Here is a 17,561-nt window from a genome sequence, read left to right as displayed (position 1 = left end):
TGCGACAACTCAATTTCACTTGAGTAAGCTGATGACAAATGGAGGAAATTGTAAAGAAATTACTTTTCGCGCCTTTACAAACTGAAGCTCATTTCTTATTGGAAAGAATAGCAGGTGTTCAACACCTATGTGTTTTACTTGACGGTTACAATAGCTCCGATATTTCCTAAACTGAGGGAAATCTACTTTTAATGAGAAATGTCCCGTAACAATTGAAATATGGGTCCATGTAAATTGCATGCCCTTTGCCGCGGTGTTAGCCTCCCACGCAGACGTTCTTAGGGGTTCGTCACGCGTTCCTGCCCCACGAACGTGTCAGCCCTGCAATCAGTCTATCAGTTTGGTTTATTTACACGTAAAGTGACGTCTGGCATTGCATCTCTTCTATACAAGAGATCCGGCAACGAAACGTATTCAGAACAGTTTATTTGTGATTCGTATGGTCCCTTGCATTCAAACGTTTCGCAGAATAATAGGCACTGGAAATCGTAGTCTCCTTCACAGCCGCTAGGGCCGGAGTCACGCAACACTCCCCGTCACCATGCGTGGGAACGGGGAGCGTTGCGTGACACCGGCGAAGGAGACTATGGAAATCATTGACTGCACTGAAATAATTTTTGGCATTAACAAACGTGAAAAATGCGTGGTTACCCCCAGATTTCTTTTGGGATCCCAACAACCCTTGCAAAGATCTGTTTTTCTCGCACAGTCATAAGCTGCGCAAAGATACTTCTGTATTAGCATGCAAAATCCTTAAATGCGTTGGTTATTTATGTATGTCGTTTAAAAACGACATACATAATACAGATATAAATCGAGTCAATTGCAAGTGAACTTTATTTCATCACCACCCGGGTGATCAACCAAAAGGAGAAAAGAAAACTATAAAAGCATTCGCTGGTACCGTAAAGATTCGATTCACCATCCGTGTTGGTTATGTTGTTGTTGGGAGCTTAACTGACGGAGAGCGCTCATTGAAGAATCGAGGAAAACGTGCTTATAAGGGCCCTTGCGCTTATTTCGTTTTGACAGTAGAAAATCATACATAGAGTGTGTGAATCAACGAGAAAATAACAATTCACTTTCACAGAAGCCGCTGTTACTCACAGTTTTGATGGTACTATCAGTATCGGAAAGCAGAGGTTATGGGATGATGTAGGATTTTCAGTGTTAGGGCTTAAATAGAAAGGAAGCGGAGGGTGCGGAGAGCTTATTTGAAGGATGGCTGCATCGAATCATTATGGTATTACAAAGCTGCAGTACAACACTACTACTCATGCTCGCATTAACACGCTCATAATTACTTTAGTCCTACAATATATGTGTGTGAGGTGTGTGAGTCGGGAGAGGGGAGGGGGCAGGCTGCTCTGCGCATTGACACTTTCCATTCCTTTAATTTCCTCGTATTGTCAAAGGAAATCAGTATTCTATTCTACGTGCGCAGTGATTTAATTTGTAATATTTGTTGTTTAATTAACCAGTAAAGCAAATATATTAATTAATTAAAAAATACCATATTAACTGCCAGTTGTTCCTTTCTTAGCGGCTTCCACCCTTCCCCCCCCCCCCGATGGGGAGAGGGTAAGGGGGCAGGGGGTACGACATGGCTCCGCCTCGAAGTTTAACCCCTTAGCAGTTTACAATAACGTCTTCTACTGAAATGGTACCCCATTCAGATAAATAATTAAGAATTCGTATCTCCTTGAATTACCCTTTACAATCTGGACGCTTTTAATATTCGAAGGGATTTGTTGGAAGTCCAGGTCTCGCTGGAATGATTTGCAAACGTAGGAATAATTTGCAGGATAGCGAAGCACAACTTGGGAAAGCCGAGAACCTTTTTTGCTGCTGTTGTTGTTACTCGCTTAGCGACTTGAAAAACCTCTCGCGAATACACAGTCATTTAACCCCTAATATCAAAGAACAAATTCTCCTATCTTGCCCCATACTTTTCTTTTAAAAGTACTGAGGAGTAGTTAAAATATCAAGAAAATTCACTTTGGGGGTGATCATATCCTTAATTCTCATGACCTCAGGGGTTGAATAAGCATTGATATTACAAGGAGAAATACGATACTGATCACTGTTACCGCTTAAAGGGTAAAGCTACCACGACGGTGTTAGCAACAACCTCAAACATCACACACACACAAATAATCCATTTTGTCTCTCTAAGGAAAACAACAACGTGAATTCCCCCTGGCATATATTAACTAAATTATGAATAAATTAATAAATGGAAATTTTAGTGGCACTCTTTGTCAACTGTTTTCCTTCTCAAATTGGAATTGGAGATCAAGGTTTGATCTCAGAATAAAGTCTTGGACAAGATAAATTGAACGAGTTAAAATGATCAGGAAGAAGTTCAGTTAAAAGTGAGCGGTGAATTGGCCTTTTCTGACAGTTTGCGTTGACGTTTTTGGCACTCTATTCAATTTTTTTTCGTTTTTTTGCACCTACCGTCGATTCATGCGTTTAATTTAAGTTGCGATTTCAAACCGCCTAATGTAAAGTTCCAGCAATTTTGCCCTGAGTCCATGGCAATTTTCATTGCGATTTCGAAATAACTTTTTGGATCGACGAGGACTGTGACAAAATCAATTTAAAATTACGACTAAGATGGCTCAAAATACACCTCAAAATGGAATCGCAAAACAAGCTATAACAAAATCACTCTAACTTGTAAATGATCGTTAAAGATCTCTTGGAGAAACAAATTATTTTTTCACCGCGGAAGAAAATTTGCTATCTAAAACAAAGGCGGGCAAGTACGATAAGAAAATCAACCACAATGCGTCGTCTCCAACAATGTAGCGTTTCTGGGGTCGTTGTGACGTCAGCGCATCTACGATAGCGTCCACCACGGGGGAGGGGTCCGAAGGCTTTGAATTCATAAGATTGGTTATCTGGTTGATAACTGAAATTAAATAAAAAAATATAAGTTATTTCTTACTGAATAGCAACATCATGAGACTTGAAACAGTCTCAATATGGATGGGGAGGGGAAGGGGGGAGGGGAAGAGGGGTGGGGTGGGGGTGTAAGCCTACATAGCTGGCGGTTTCGTTGGGGTTTGGTGGCCCACGCCGGAAACGCGAACTGAAATGAGAAGATGAAAACCAGCGCCGAAGACTCGCGGCTTCGCCAATCATTTTCGTCTTCGGCCACCAAACCCCAACGCTTTTTTCTACTATAGTTTAATATATAGCTTGTTATTAGTTGCCATAGCTATTGTGTGCTCTTCTTGTATTACTGTTTTGTATTCATATTAAAATTTAACTATTCTAGACTTCCCTTATAGCGTAGAATTAGCGTTTTCCTCTCCTCTTTTTCTTTTTCTTTTTATGCGTGCATTTGTGCTTCAGCTTTCTTGTTGACCTGTATTTTATTTCTACTTAACACTGATGTCAACTGGCTGCCTGGCTCCGCTAGCCTCTATGGTTATTCCAGGCAGCCAGTACTCCAATTATTACTTTTAATATTTTCTTTGTTGTAATTTAATTTTTGAGCAAGAGCAAGTACAAATAAAAATTGATTGATTGATTGATTGATTGATTGATTGATTGATTGATTGGTTGATTTATTTATTTATTGATTGATTGATTGATTGGTTGATTTATTGATTGATTGAAACTGCCAGCTAAACAGGCTAAACTCCAGCATAGCATCCTCGTTAATATTACCTTTGTCACGATATTGTTCTCCATAGTCGTCTTTCAACTCCTTACTAAGGTTGTTCCACAAATCGTGCATTGTTTTAGCAAAGGCTTTTTCATTAAATATGCCAGTTTTGTGACCTCCGGGCTCAATCATGCTGACCTGCACTCCCCACGGGCTCAGCTCACGCCTGATGCCATCTGACAGAGCTTCAACGCCATATTTGGATATACAGTAAGCTGATTCGAATGGGATGGAAAGTCGACCTGTAGCGGTTTTAAAGGAAAAAAGAAAGAAAAAATGAACACTAATCATCACTCAAAAAGTAACATTTCCAAATTCCAATTTCAATCAGGGCTATTGTTAAGCACTTTGTCGTCAGCCTCTGGCTCGGGAGATTGCGCAAGCACTCCTCCTGTTACTGAAATTTTGACATTTAAAAAAAAAAAACTTAACGTCACGTCCCCTCGCGTCATCTTGCCTCATCTCACTTCCCCTCGCTTCGCCTCGCCTCACCTCACCTCGTTTCCCCTTGCCTCGCCTCGCCTCACCTCATTTCCGCTTGCCTCGCCTCACCTCACCTCACCTCAACCTCGTTCCCAGGGTCTCTCCTCTTCACGTCCCAGGGACGTGAAGAGGAGACTCTGGGAACGAGGTTGACTCCACCTCATTTCCCCTTGCCTCGCCTCACCTCACCTAACCTCATTTCTCCTTGCCTCGCCTCACCTCACTTCCCCTCGCCTCGCCTCCCTTTCCCTCATCTCACCTCGCCTCACTTCCCCTTGCCTCGCCTCACCTCACTTCCCCTTGCCTCGCCCCACCTCATTTCCCCCTGCCTCTCCTCACCTCACTACCCCTTGCCTTGCGTCACCTCGTCTCACCTCAGTTCCCCTTGCCTCGCCTCACCTCGTCTTACCTCACTTCCCTTTGCCTCGCCTTAGGGGGTGTTTACATGTGAAAACTCGCACCAGTGCGAGTTTGATACCGGTATGAGATTGTGATTTCATATCCTGTTTACAAGTAGGGACACTTAACGATGACTGACGTGATTTTGACGCCATATTGAAGTGAATATCGAAGACTGCGCATGCGCTACCGGTTCCAGACTCCCGGGAGAGTGATTTCATGCCGGAGCGAACAGCCGTACCGCGTTTACATGACATCGGAATGAGTTTTCGTACTGGAATGAAAATCTCGCCCCGGTACAGTTACCGGGATAAACTCGCATCGGTATGACTCGCTCTGGTGTGAGATGTCAATAAACACAGAGCCACAAGAGGGAACCGGAGTGAACTCGTACCGGAATGAAAGTTGCGCCGGTATCATGTAAACACCCCTTTATTTCTTCTCACCTCACCTCACTTTCCCTTGCCTTGCCTCACCTCATCTCACTTCCCCTTCCTTTCCCTTGCCACGCCTCCCCACCCCTCACCTCGCCTCATTTCCCCTTGCCTCCCCTGGCCTTACCTCACCTTACTTCCCCTCCCCTCACCATGCCTCACATTGCCTCACCTACCCTAGAATCACCTCACCTCACCTCATTTCCCCTCCCCTCACCATGCCTCACCTCACCTCACCTCGCCTCACTTCCCCTCCCCTCACCATGCCTCACCTCGCCTCGCCTCACCTCCCATAGAATCACCTCGTCTCACTACCCCTCGCTTCACCATGCCTCACCTCCCCTAGAATCCCCTCACCTCACCTCACCTCACCTCACTTCCCCTCATCTCACCTCACCTTATTTCCCCTTGCCTCCCCTGGCCTCACCTCACCTTACTTCCCCTCCCCCCACCATGCCTCACATTGCCTCACCTCCCCTAGAGTCACCTCACCTCACCTCACTTCCCCTCCCCCCTCACCATGCCTCACCTCGCCTCGCCTCACCTCCCCTAGAATCACCTCACCTCACCTCACCTCACCTCACTTCCCCTCCCCTCACCATGCCTCACCTTGCCTCGCCTCACCTCCCCTAGAATCACCTCACCTCACCTCACTTCGCCTCCCCTCACCATGCCTCACCTTGCCTCGTCTCGCCTCACCTCCCCTGGGCTCACCTCGCCTTGCCTCACCTAACCTCCCCTCCCCTCCTCTCCCCTCACCTCACCTCACTTCTCCTCCCCTCACCATGCTTCACCTCACTTCATCTTGCCTCACCTCGCCTCATCTCGCCTCATCTCCCCTGGGGTCACCTCGCCTTGCCTTACCTAACCTCCCCTCCCCTACTCTCACCTCACCTCACCTCACTTCCCATTGCCTTGCCTCGCCTCGCCTCACCTCCCCCAGGTCTCACCTCACCTCGCCTCGCCTCGCCTCGCCTCATCTCACTTCCCCTTACCTCGCCTCCTCTTGTCTCACCGCCTTCACCTAACCTCACATTGCCCCATTCCCACCGGCAGGGAGAGGGGGATGGTTGCAATGCTCCAAGCTTACAGAAAGCAAGGTAAGCAACACTAGCATTAGGCTAGGCTTATGAGGACTTTTATTTTCCATTTTTTGTTTTTACCTAAACGCTACAAGATAAGCCTACATGTACCTCACTATCCCTATTCTTGCATCGCCTCACCTCCTCTCACTTCCCCTTGTCTCTCCTCACCTCACCTTACCTCGCCTCACCTCACTTCCCCATGTCTCGCCTCACCTCACCTCACCTCCCCTCCCCTCACCTCACTTCCCCTCGCCTCGCCTTACCTCCTCTCACGTCACCTCACTTCCCCTTGTCTCACCTTATCTCACCTCACCTCCCTTCACTTTGCCAGGCCTCGCTTCACCTCGCTTCCCCTCACCTCACCTCACTTCCCCTCGCATCTCCTCGCCTTGCCTTCCTTCACTTCACCTAGCCTCACCTCATCTTTCCTCACCTCACTTCCACTAGTCTCGCCTTGCCCCACCTCACCTCACCTCACTTTCCCTCGCCTCGCCTCCTTCACCTAACCTCACATTACCCCATTCCCACTGGTGGGGAGTGGGGGAGGTTGCAATGTTCCTAGCCTACAGAAATCATTTAAGGTAAGCAACACTAGCATAAGGCTACGCTTATGAAGGCTTTTATTTTCCATTTTGTTGTTTTACCTAAATACTGCAAGATAAGCCTACCTGCCATGCTTGATATGTTGACAATTCTTCCCCGGGATTTCTTCAACAATGGCAGAAAAGTCTTGGTGACCTCAAACATTCCCCAGACGTTAACATCTGCCATCGTTTTTGCACGGTCCAGTGGGGTCCACTCGAAAGGCGCTATTAAAAAAATACCAGCATTGTTCACGATTCCCCATAGACCTGGAATGTGAAAACATATCACCTTTTAATAAAATTGGGTCTAATCCTTGTTCATGTGACCCCAGTAACTGGGTGATCATATACCTAATTCTCATGACCTCAAGGGTTGAATGAGCAAAATGTCACGCTGCAGACTGTTAGGGCTTAAAGTGCCTATGAAGTTAAAAATATATATGTTGCTAATTTAAAAGGCATTTTCATTTCTGAAATAATTTTCTCTCGTTCCAGAGAAATTCAAGTTTTTGTTAAAAAATTGATGACATCACAAATAGTTTCAGTATAAAGATAAATCACAAAATTAAGAATATTTCAGGAAATACTGGAGTGATGCTGCTCAAACTTGGCACCAGTTAAATATTGGTAATGTTGTGAAATTTTTACTGTTTCTCCCGTTTTCAATCACGTTGAGAATTGTGCAATTTCCGCACACCTCCCGGCTTGTCACCTTTCCTTTTGGATTCGAGATCCAACTCCTGCATAGGTCACCCTAGCTCATAAGTGAGAATGGTTGCAAAACAAATTGTAAGGGTTTGTTTGGGAATTTTAGCCATCGCTATTTAAGAGTCTAAAACAGTAATAAAAATACGGTAGAATACTTTACCTCTTCTCCGTTTTTTTTATCTATTGCGTGTTCTTGGCTGTTTTGAGCGTTTCGAAGCGATTCCAGCGAGTTTCAGTGCAGTGCTGTTGTGCCCTCTTTATATCAGGGAATGATATTTAGAGAGAACAACAAGACCACTAATTTATAAGCTCTTGGAATCGCTTTTGAATAATCTGTTTAAGGTCGTGGAAATCAACGCTCCACTTCAGAAACAAGTCGACCATAATCACATCGTAGAAAGTAAAAAATTAATAATGGTAATTGAACTGAGTGGAGTGCAATTTGGTCTGAAATCAAACGCGTGATTTCAAACTTTGTATCGTGCAATTTTAGTGTGAAATCATCCTTGTGATTTCAAATCAAACTCGCGCTGCGCGCTCGTTCGATTTTGAAATGCTGTGATTGCACTCCACTCAGTTCAATTACCATTATTAAGTACATTTCAATTTATTTACTTTTATAACGTACAGGCAGCAAATTTTCCTCCCTACAAGTTCGAGGCGTTAGTTTTCGATGTCTTAGGTCTTAGCTCTTAGCTCTTAGGCCTTAGGTCATAGGTCTTAGGTCTTGAGACACATTTGGGTTCACTGGACTGAAGTTTACATATTGATTTATTCGTATTTTAACACGTTGTTCATGTTAAAAACATTTGGGCAAAATAAATAGGTTCTTCACTGACTAGCAGCCTTTAGAATCTTCTTAGAATGTTCTTAAATTTTAGTTAATCTCAGCCTCGACGTTCTTTTAAAAAGAGTTCTTGAAAATAAAAAAAAGAGAATGTAGTGTATTTACTCAAAGAAACCGAATTGTGTAATAATGCATGATCTCTGACCTACCGTTCCCTGAGGGCAAAAGCTGTTTTACTTGGCCAAATACTTCCTGGATTTGCCGAGCGTCTGTGACATTCATGACAAACGTTTTAAGCCTTTCACTCGTTTCTAACTTCACTCCATTCGCTCCTTCCTCAGTTAGGCAAGTAGCCAAGACATGTATTCCCATCCTATCCAAGCGCACGGCGGTTTCCCGACCGAATCCCGAATCGCAACCCGTGATTAAAACATATTTGCTGTGCAAATTTGGCACTTTGCCTGTACCAAAAAACAACTCTCTAGCAGTTAACCACAAGTTGAGAATGATTTTGAGCCCGGCAAGAAGCAGAAATGACAGAATTTGATACATTTTCCCGTCGATGTTGGACGTTACCACGCGCGGAACCTTCCTTGTTATGCAAATTAACTGTGTTGAGGTCAACCATTGTCTCCCAGTTAATATTTAATTCCGGAATTCCACGAACGAGCGGGGTGTCAGTAAAACGCGGGGTCGGGGTCTCTTTTTTTATTAATTTATTTTACTTTATTTTATTTTATTTTATTTTCAACATCACAGATCATTTGTGGGTCAAATAAGGATTAAAGCCAATATCTTTAGGATAGGTCATCGGTGACAACACTCGATGCAGTTCCGTATTCTGGCGGGCATGGTTCCGTGAACTGCCTACCTTTTATTCCTCTTCTTTCCCTTTGTGTTTGGAGTTTTTGGGGAGAGGCATTGTGTGACGACAAAAAGAACGGATGCGTGAGAGGCTAATATTATAAGATCTGCACTTCTTAAAATGGCCGTGTGCAATCTTAGAATTTAAGGAGAGCAATTTTTGTCACAAAAGAGCATCATTGGTGTGATTGTACACTTTTGGAATAAAAAGTTACAAATTTTGAAAAGGAAAAATATACAAATTATAGCGATGGCATAGCTGATTTTTTTTTCTTTCTTTCTTTTGCTGAAAGACACAGCAAACGATATTTAGTATTTTTTACATAATGATTTCAATTAATCTTTTACGGAACATTCAACAAATATTGACGTTGAGCCTCTTTTTTATAACAGAAGTATTTTTTTAAAAATTTTGTTCATTTTTTAGGTTGTTTTTTCTTTACTATAGCGCATTTTTATAACCGTATCCTTTTGTAATGCAGCCATTGCTAGGAGACTTTGCATAGGTTACGCCTTTGCGCCCCATATGAATTTTTTTTAACGCATCTATTCGTTTTAATACTAAAATAACAACAATAATAACAATAGCAACAATTATAATAATTATTATTATTCAAATGAAGTTGTTTTTCATGTCAGCAACCCAAAACATTTGCATTTTCTTGCTCGCTTGTTGTCAAAAATGACTTGACAAACGATTTCATGATTTGCAACGAATCAACCCCAGGTATTGCGGCTCGTTTTTCTTGTATTTTGATCTTATTCAAACTAAAGAGTCAACAGAGAATAAATTAAACGAGGAGTCTTAAACCTTCGCCAAACGTTCCACATCGCCGAGCAACATTTGGATGGCTCAACAATGTTAGAATGTTTAGCACCCTATCGGCTTGTTGATGCGGTTTTGTTTTCGAGCACGCATTTTAGCCAACATTTAACAATGTTGGCGTGAAGAGATATCGTAAGTTGTAAGTCCAAGATCTGTTGCATATGTTTTGCAACAATTTCAGGCATCTCTCGGTGTAAGAAAGCATAAAACTCACAGCTGACGTAAAACAAAGGAAACAAAAATGACAAAAGGAAAACAACTGAACCTACAACACAAAGAAAAACCTGTCAGGTTCTTACACCAAGCCGGCAAATTCACCTTTTATAATAGGGAGCTTAAGCAATTGTGCTACTTCGCGATTATTTTAACTCGCTCAACTTTTACAAAAATGGCGAACTATCCAGGAACCAAATTGGTAGGAGTGGCGTTCAAGTAAGAAAGAAAATGGAAAATTCAACGTCTTGCGTTCACCGTTCTCCACAAAACCTTAAATGTGGTCATTTCAGGTTGTTGTTTTGCAGAGGACGGCAAAGAAATTTACCAAAATGTAAAACGCACGTGCAGGGCGATTGCTTTTGCTCATTAAACCTTTTGTTTTGCGGCGTTGTCGTTGCCGTCGCCGTCGTCGTTGCTTTAGCTTCCTAATGTTTGGGTTTTAAGGGCGGTGCCTACTTTTGTTACTGCGCATAGGTTCTACGCATCTCGAGATACTCGGGTTTCTTATGGGTGATGCGTACTAATACAGGGATATTTTTGAACGGTTTAAAACTATCCGCAGAAAGCATAACTTAGCGATTGCTCTTGGTATCCAAAAAGAAAATTTGTTTTGCGTAACCATGCATTTTCCAAAGATAAAACGCTTGAATTGGAAAAAAAACGCCATACATTTCTTTTTATTTTACAGTTTTTTTTAGAATAATTGTTGCTTAATTACATAACTCTAAAAAATGCGTGGTTACCACCAATTTTCGTTTCTGGATTTCAATAGCTCTTGCTGCAGAGATCTGCTTTGCCCGCATGGTCATAAACAAAACAAAAATACTTCTTTATTAGTGGGCACTATCCTTAAGCGGACACGGGCTTCAAAAGGATAGCAAAAATGCCCATTTCTATTATCACACAGACACCTGTCTTTCTGTATGTCACACCTGGGACTACGGTAACGAGATTTTTACCATTGTTGGGCATTTAATTCATGGTAAGGTAAGGGTGACTATATGGATGGTTGGGTGACTAAATGGAGGGTTAGGGTTGGGGTTATGTGGGTGACTGTATGGCATGGTACCTTAGCGTTCGTTTTGATTCCTAGTTAATATACGATAGCAGTTTGGTCTAAGTAACACTAGACCGACATGTGCTTACACGTCTAATTTGGATTCCTTGTTGTATAAGTCTTTGTTCATGCACTAGTCCGAGTTTATATGTACTAGATAAAATATGAGCGGGAGATCTGTATGGGCGTTTACAATGGCGAGCCGAAGGCGAGCCCATACAGATCGGACGCGAATATGTTTTCGTACTTGTGAATTGAAACAATAAATTGAATGTATTGTGTTTTGTATTTTAATCTGTAGAGATCTGTATTAAAAGTTAATGAATACTAATTAGCTGAGCAGGAGTTTGTATCAAAAGTTAATTCTCCTGTTTAATAATTCATTGATTTGTATTGGGGTTTACGGAGGTGTACATGTGACTTAAATTCTACCTACTGATTGGTCATAACTTTAATGAATAACTAATGAATTTTATAATGCCATTTACTTGACCTTGGCGGTGACCAACTAGAAAGCTTTTGCTACTTTGAACATTGCACGCACATGAACCATATCTCTTCATGGCTTAATGTTACTCCTCTGTTCTTTCTTTCTTCTATTTATAATATGAATTGTATGTAAATGTTCTCGTGTATATATAGTGTGAATAAAGAATTGAATTGAATAGTCCCCCGGATTGGTTTCCGGTCCTGATTTACTGAATTATCGTAAAACCTCGAATAGTTAAGCACCCGGGGATCGTATTCGAGGCGGGAAGGGGGGAAATGGAAATAGCTTTTAACCGGAAGCCCTCGACTATGGACGTACCATGCAGATTCAGTCCTTGTTTCATTTTCGTGGCTCGAATTCATTATGTCTCTAATAAGGTACCATTCTTTTCTATCAAATAGTTCTTTTCACATTTTCTTTCCTGTTTCCTGTTTTTAAAAGTAAATTCTGATAGCGGGAAATATCGATGTACGTATCTCAAGCAGTAGCAAATCTCGAGATAGCCCCGTCTATTTTCTACCGGTGCCAACCGGGCAAAAATACATATGAGACGTGTCCTGCGGTCGATATGGACTTGTCTGCCTTGTGTGCATAATGTGCCGACTATTAGGTTACCTGATCAAGTTTCAAAGCATCACTGATCCAAAAACTTTAGAAAACAAAATTCTAGAAAACTGTCAGTCTTATTTTATTATGAACCAGCAAAATCATCCATAAATAACTCAGAAATGAGAAAACCAAAAGTGACATTGGATACTCAGCACTTTTGTCTGATTGGCGTCGCAACTTGTTTTCGACAGATAAATGAAAGCCTTGTGTAAAAGGCTACGTGTATCACTTTGAAGATTTCGTTTCAGGACCATTGCAGTTAACCTGTGACGGACTCACGACTCGGTTTAAGCACAATCCGTATATAGTCTCGAAAACCGAAACATAAACTGCTATAAATGTGACAGGCTTAACTGTGCAAATCACAACCTCTAATTCTAAACCCGTCGAATGTCAGAGATACTTTAGTTCCTGTAAAATGGCAGGGACACAGGATTCAAAAACTCAGGAACTCAACTTTATCTTCAAGGCTCTCGGACAACGAGGAAAGGAGATCAGCTTTTTGCTAAACTGTGTTCAAATGACATCATATTCGAACCTTCTGGAAGCTCAGTCGAAGAAGTGATGTGTTATAACCCCAATAAACCTGGAGATGTGGACATCATGATCTTTCCGAATTCAGATAATTTGATGATGCATGACAGGTTGATCGAATATTTACCCGAGCACCCAATGCACGTCAGAATCAAGGGAGTCGATCATCCGGTGTTGCAGTCCTGCCTTAAAGAAGGTACCGAGTACGTGGCGACCTCAGCTGTAAAGAATTTCCATCATGCAATTTATGGTGGGGACTGTTATACCGGTATACTTCAGCAGATAGCACCTCAAGAAGATTTGGCACTAAACACTGGGCAGTTCCACACTAGTGGAACAAGCCCAGCTTTAACCTTCACCTTTTTTGATAACTTTGCTTCGACCCTCTCTTGTTCTAGCTCTCTTCCCAGTTGGAGAGACTATGAGGAGCTGATCATCAAAGACGGGCCTGAAAATTTGCAACTGCCTCTTACTTTGGATCCAGCTGGATGGGAGTGGCTGGCACATTGGAACTGTACCACCAGTGGAACTGATTACACTAAAGAAAAGGCAAGAATTTTCGACGACATGATTCAGTCAATGAATGGAGTCTTCGCTTCTGCGTTCAACAGCTATCCAAGTGATATTTCTCAGATGGTCTCCGAGGTTTGGAGGGGAGCTGAAAAGCTCAAAGCCCGACTTGAAGATATCGAGAGTTTACCAGAGAGCAACAGCGAACCGAGAACGAAAATCCTAGGGACTGAAACAAAAGGGATTATGGCGTATCAGAGTGAAGATGAGAAGAACAGAGACACTGGTGGAAACCAAAATGAGCAGAAAACTGGGCCACATTCCTTCGCGATCGCTCAGCTGGTCAGTAAAGATAAGCCACGTAATCCAGACGAAGAAGAGAATGAAGTGAAGAGCTTTCCACGAATAACTGAACATTTGTTTCAATATATGGTCGGATTGATTGCTGAATCAACCGAAGATCCCCTTAAGGAAGCGGAATTTAAGAACATCGACGAAGCGCAGTTCAATGAGATAGTTGAGGGAATTGATTTTGTCCCAGCATTAAGATCCCGAGGATGGCCAAACGTTGCCCTGGAGTGGATTGAGCGAGAGCGTAGATGGCCCTCGCCTGACATAGTCGACAAAGTCGTTCAAGGAGGTTTCCGCTTGGTAGTTAAGCCTCCAAAGAACAGTGGAAATCCGGATTGCGACTTCAGAATCTCCTTTTCACATGCAGAATACCTGTTAAGCCAAGAGTTAAACGAAATCCAGCGCGACTGTTACCGCTGTCTGAAGAATTATCATCGAGCCTATCTTTCCAAAGACCCAAAGGGTTTGGTGACATTTCACCTGAAGAATATGTTCTTGCAAACGATTGAAGAAACCGGTGCCGAGATGTGGACTGAAAGCAACAGAGCCACCTGTATGATGAAGCTACTCGCGAATCTTTTGGAAGCTCTTAAAAAGAAGGATTTGCGACATTTCTTTGTGAGATCATACAACTTGTTCTGTGTCGATTACATTGAATGCCCCGAGATTCTGGAATCTTTGGCTGAAAAAACTGAACAGATCATGAAAAATCCGTTGCAATTTGCCAAAGAGTTGATTAGTGGTCAAGACACGAAGCAAGACAAAAATGAAACAAAATACATTCTCAGCAGCGAGGCGACCTCATCTGCAGCATCTGCCACAAGACATGGACATAAAGAAATCGTAAAGGATCCAGCCAAACGCAGTGACGAGGAGCAAGGCAAGCAGGCAGAAGCAAAGCAAAAAGGAAGCAGTTCAAGGACCAGTTATCGATACCATGACCTACAAGATATCTTCCTCGCTACCAGCAAAGAGATGATCAATATGGCAGCCAACGTCGCTGATTGCAGGCTTGAAACTCTGGACCCTCTAGAACGGTCATTGGTGGAAGAGCTTAGAGAAATCGGACGAATCCACAATATCAACGCTGACGAGCTCTTCATGATATTTGAGTCTGGCTGGAAGATGATTTACACCAAGGTTTGGTTAAGCACTGAACCGAAAATGAGACTCCGAATGCTTGACGGAATACGAGGTGTCGTAGAGGTCCTGAAGTACATGTTAAGGCAAGACAAAGCTGTACTTGGAGAGAACGGCGCAGCATTGGCCAAAATGCTTGATTGCACTGCTGAAAATCCTTTCGACTTCAGCCACGTATTACCTGCTAATCTAGGGTTGCAGCTATTTCGCAGAATGCTCAAGAGTCTGAAACCAGCTGAGCCACAAAAGGTTGACATCGAAGACATTCTATTAGACTGATGGAAACTTTGGACACGGGACGTTAACGTTTCACGAAAAACATCGGATACCACTGAAATTTCGATGACAGACGTTTGCATAAACTTGTGAAACTAGTGACTAGTGATAAAAATTCTCGTTATTTTTTTGTATTTGAAAGTGATGTTTTTCACATTATTTTCTGACTTTTGCTCTTTATTTGAATTTCCACTAAAATTCGATGATAGAATTTTTGCATAGTCTAACGATATTATGTATCAACCCTTAAAAATACACGATTTTTGAAAGCGTCGTTTTGCACATTATTTTCTGAGTTTTTCTGTTTATTTGAATAATGTACTTTTGTAATAGTTTAACCTGAGTTTACATGAACTCTCATTGTGTTAATGCCAAGTTTTAATCGATAGAAATATTCCTTGTAATTTTTATGTTGCTCTCGTTGTGTTATTTCCTACTTGGCACGTCAGTAATGGTTGCAAACATTGTGCGGTGAAGAAGGTAATGATATCATATCAGCTGAAAACTTACTACGGACGAAGCCACGTATGCAAATCATACCAAAATGTAGACGAATTTCAGCGCAAAACGTACTGCGAAGCGTATAACTTTAGACTACATTTTAAGGACGGTGCCTACTTTTGTTACTGCGCATACGCTCTGCGCATCTAATACAGGGATATTTTTGCGTAGTTTAAAACTATGCGGAGAACGTAGAACTCAGCAAGTGCTCTTGGTATCCTAAAAGAAAATTGGGGGTAACCATGCATTTTTCAGAGATAATAAAGCTTCATTTAACTATAAAAGTTAACGTTAAAAGAGAACGACGTTTCGACCGTCCGACGGTCATTTTCAAGTTCAAAATGAGAAGTAAAATATGTGTTTATATACAATTGTGAAAAAACTAATGAGATGCTGACTTAAAAAGCTCTAAGATATTCACATCTAAACAATATCAAAAATAATAGCGTGAATGATAAATACAAAGGAACGCTAAAAACGATAAAAGGTATTTAAAAGGTATTTAAAAGTGAAATAATTAAACAAATAACTTCGCGCGGATCGAGTCGCATTGTTTGTTGAGTTTCGGCTTTAGGTCGCGAATAAACAACATCTCGAAGATCAAGCAGTCGAGTTTTGCTCTGACACAATGCGACTCGATCCGCGCGAAGTTATTTGTTTAATTATTTCACTTTTAAATACCTTTTAAATACCTTTTATCGTTTTTAGCGTTCCTTTGTATTTATCATTCACGCTATTATTTTTGATATTGTTTAGATGTGAATATCTTAGAGCTTTTTAAGTCAGCATCTCATTAGTTTTTTCACAATTGTATATAAACACATATTTTACTTCTCATTTTGAACTTGAAAATGACCGTCGGACGGTCGAAACGTCGTTCTCTTTTAACGTTAACTTTTATAGTTAAATCAATTTCGAAAAACTTGTTGATTAATAAAGCTTCAATTTGGAAAAAAAAACGCCATACCTTGCTTTGTATTTTATTGGTTTTAAGAACAATTGTTGCTTAATTATCTCTAAGAAAAAAATGCGTGGTTACCCCAATTGTCTCTGTGGATCCCAATAGTCCTTGCTCAGGTCTGCTTTCCCCGCACAGTCATAAGCCACACAAAAATACCACCATATTAGTAGGCACCGTCCTTAACTTGAAGTGTTAATTTGACAGTGATGAGTTTTCAGCAACTCGTCACCATAAGTACAAGCGTGAGCGAAGCTTCTACAATTCAGTTGCTGTAGAACCAAAGTTGAGTAAAGTAATAAGAGAAATTAACATGTGAAGACCGCTTTTTCGGGGTGAACCGTGTTGACTTAGTACAAGTCAGCAAGGCGATTTCCACTGTCTAGTCGGAACAAAAGATTCCACGTGCCGTGCGTGTGTAGGGGAGCAAGGATGGCACAGTGGTGTGAGCACTTGCCTCCCACCAATGTGGCCCGGGTTCGATTCCCGGACTCGACGTCATATGTGGGTTGAGTTTGTTGTTGGTTCTCGTCCTTGCTCCGAGGGTTTTTCTCCGGGTTCTCCGGTTTTCCTCCCTCCACAAAAACCAACATTTCCAAATTCCAATTCGATCTGGAATCCGAGGGCCACAGGTTTGTCAGTCTTCAGACTGTTAAGTGTCACCCTCGTTAAACAAAGTTGATTGATTGATTGATTTATTTATTTATTTATTTACTGTGATAACGCACAGGTGACGACAAGGACGTACGCTACAAACAATTGGCGAGTGACGTGACTGATGTCCTTACCATGCACGTTTTGGTGCGTCGTTCTCTGTGCGTTACTAGAGTACAAATACACGGCCAAGTGGAATGTATTAGCCTGCAATGCAGGCGTGTTATTTTGGTTCAGCGCAATAGCCGCCATCTTGGATGTTAAAAGCAGAGAAAGATTGGGGCGAGTAGAAAGTGTGACCAACGGGGTGGGCAACTCCCTAAGATTTTGAAAATAAAACATGGCGGTCACGACTTAACGACTTACCGAGGTTCTGGCTTTCGCGCCCGAAAACGCCTGCATTGCAAACTCGGAAT

The 17,561-nt window shown here is 42.1% G+C and overlaps 3 protein-coding genes across 3 annotated transcripts in view; 2 read left to right on the top strand and 1 right to left on the bottom strand.

Moving 5' to 3' along the window:
- Positions 1 to 17,561, top strand: part of LOC146462578 (mitogen-activated protein kinase kinase kinase 1-like) — a 145,519-nt gene that overhangs the window by 82,953 nt on the left and 45,005 nt on the right. The window lies entirely within an intron of this gene.
- Positions 1,422 to 8,746, bottom strand: LOC146462585 (retinol dehydrogenase 7-like). The gene is made up of 4 exons (XM_085085332.1): positions 8,369 to 8,746; positions 6,749 to 6,931; positions 3,682 to 3,921; positions 1,422 to 2,917 (listed from the first exon to the last, which is right to left on the bottom strand). Exons 1-4 carry the CDS (start codon positions 8,709 to 8,711, stop codon positions 2,718 to 2,720), a joined length of 966 nt encoding a protein of 321 aa, XP_084941458.1. The 5' UTR covers positions 8,712 to 8,746; the 3' UTR covers positions 1,422 to 2,717.
- On the top strand, positions 12,723 to 16,130 carry LOC146462584 (uncharacterized). The gene has a single exon (XM_085085384.1). It carries the CDS (start codon positions 12,786 to 12,788, stop codon positions 15,033 to 15,035), a length of 2,250 nt encoding a protein of 749 aa, XP_084941510.1. The 5' UTR covers positions 12,723 to 12,785; the 3' UTR covers positions 15,036 to 16,130.

The sequence above is a fragment of the Pavona decussata genome, unplaced genomic scaffold, assembly GCF_977016875.1.
Source record: "Pavona decussata unplaced genomic scaffold, jaPavDecu1.1 SCAFFOLD_186, whole genome shotgun sequence".
NCBI classification, from domain to species: Eukaryota; Metazoa; Cnidaria; class Anthozoa; order Scleractinia; family Agariciidae; genus Pavona; species Pavona decussata.
This window is presented reverse-complemented; position numbering and strand designations above follow the sequence as displayed.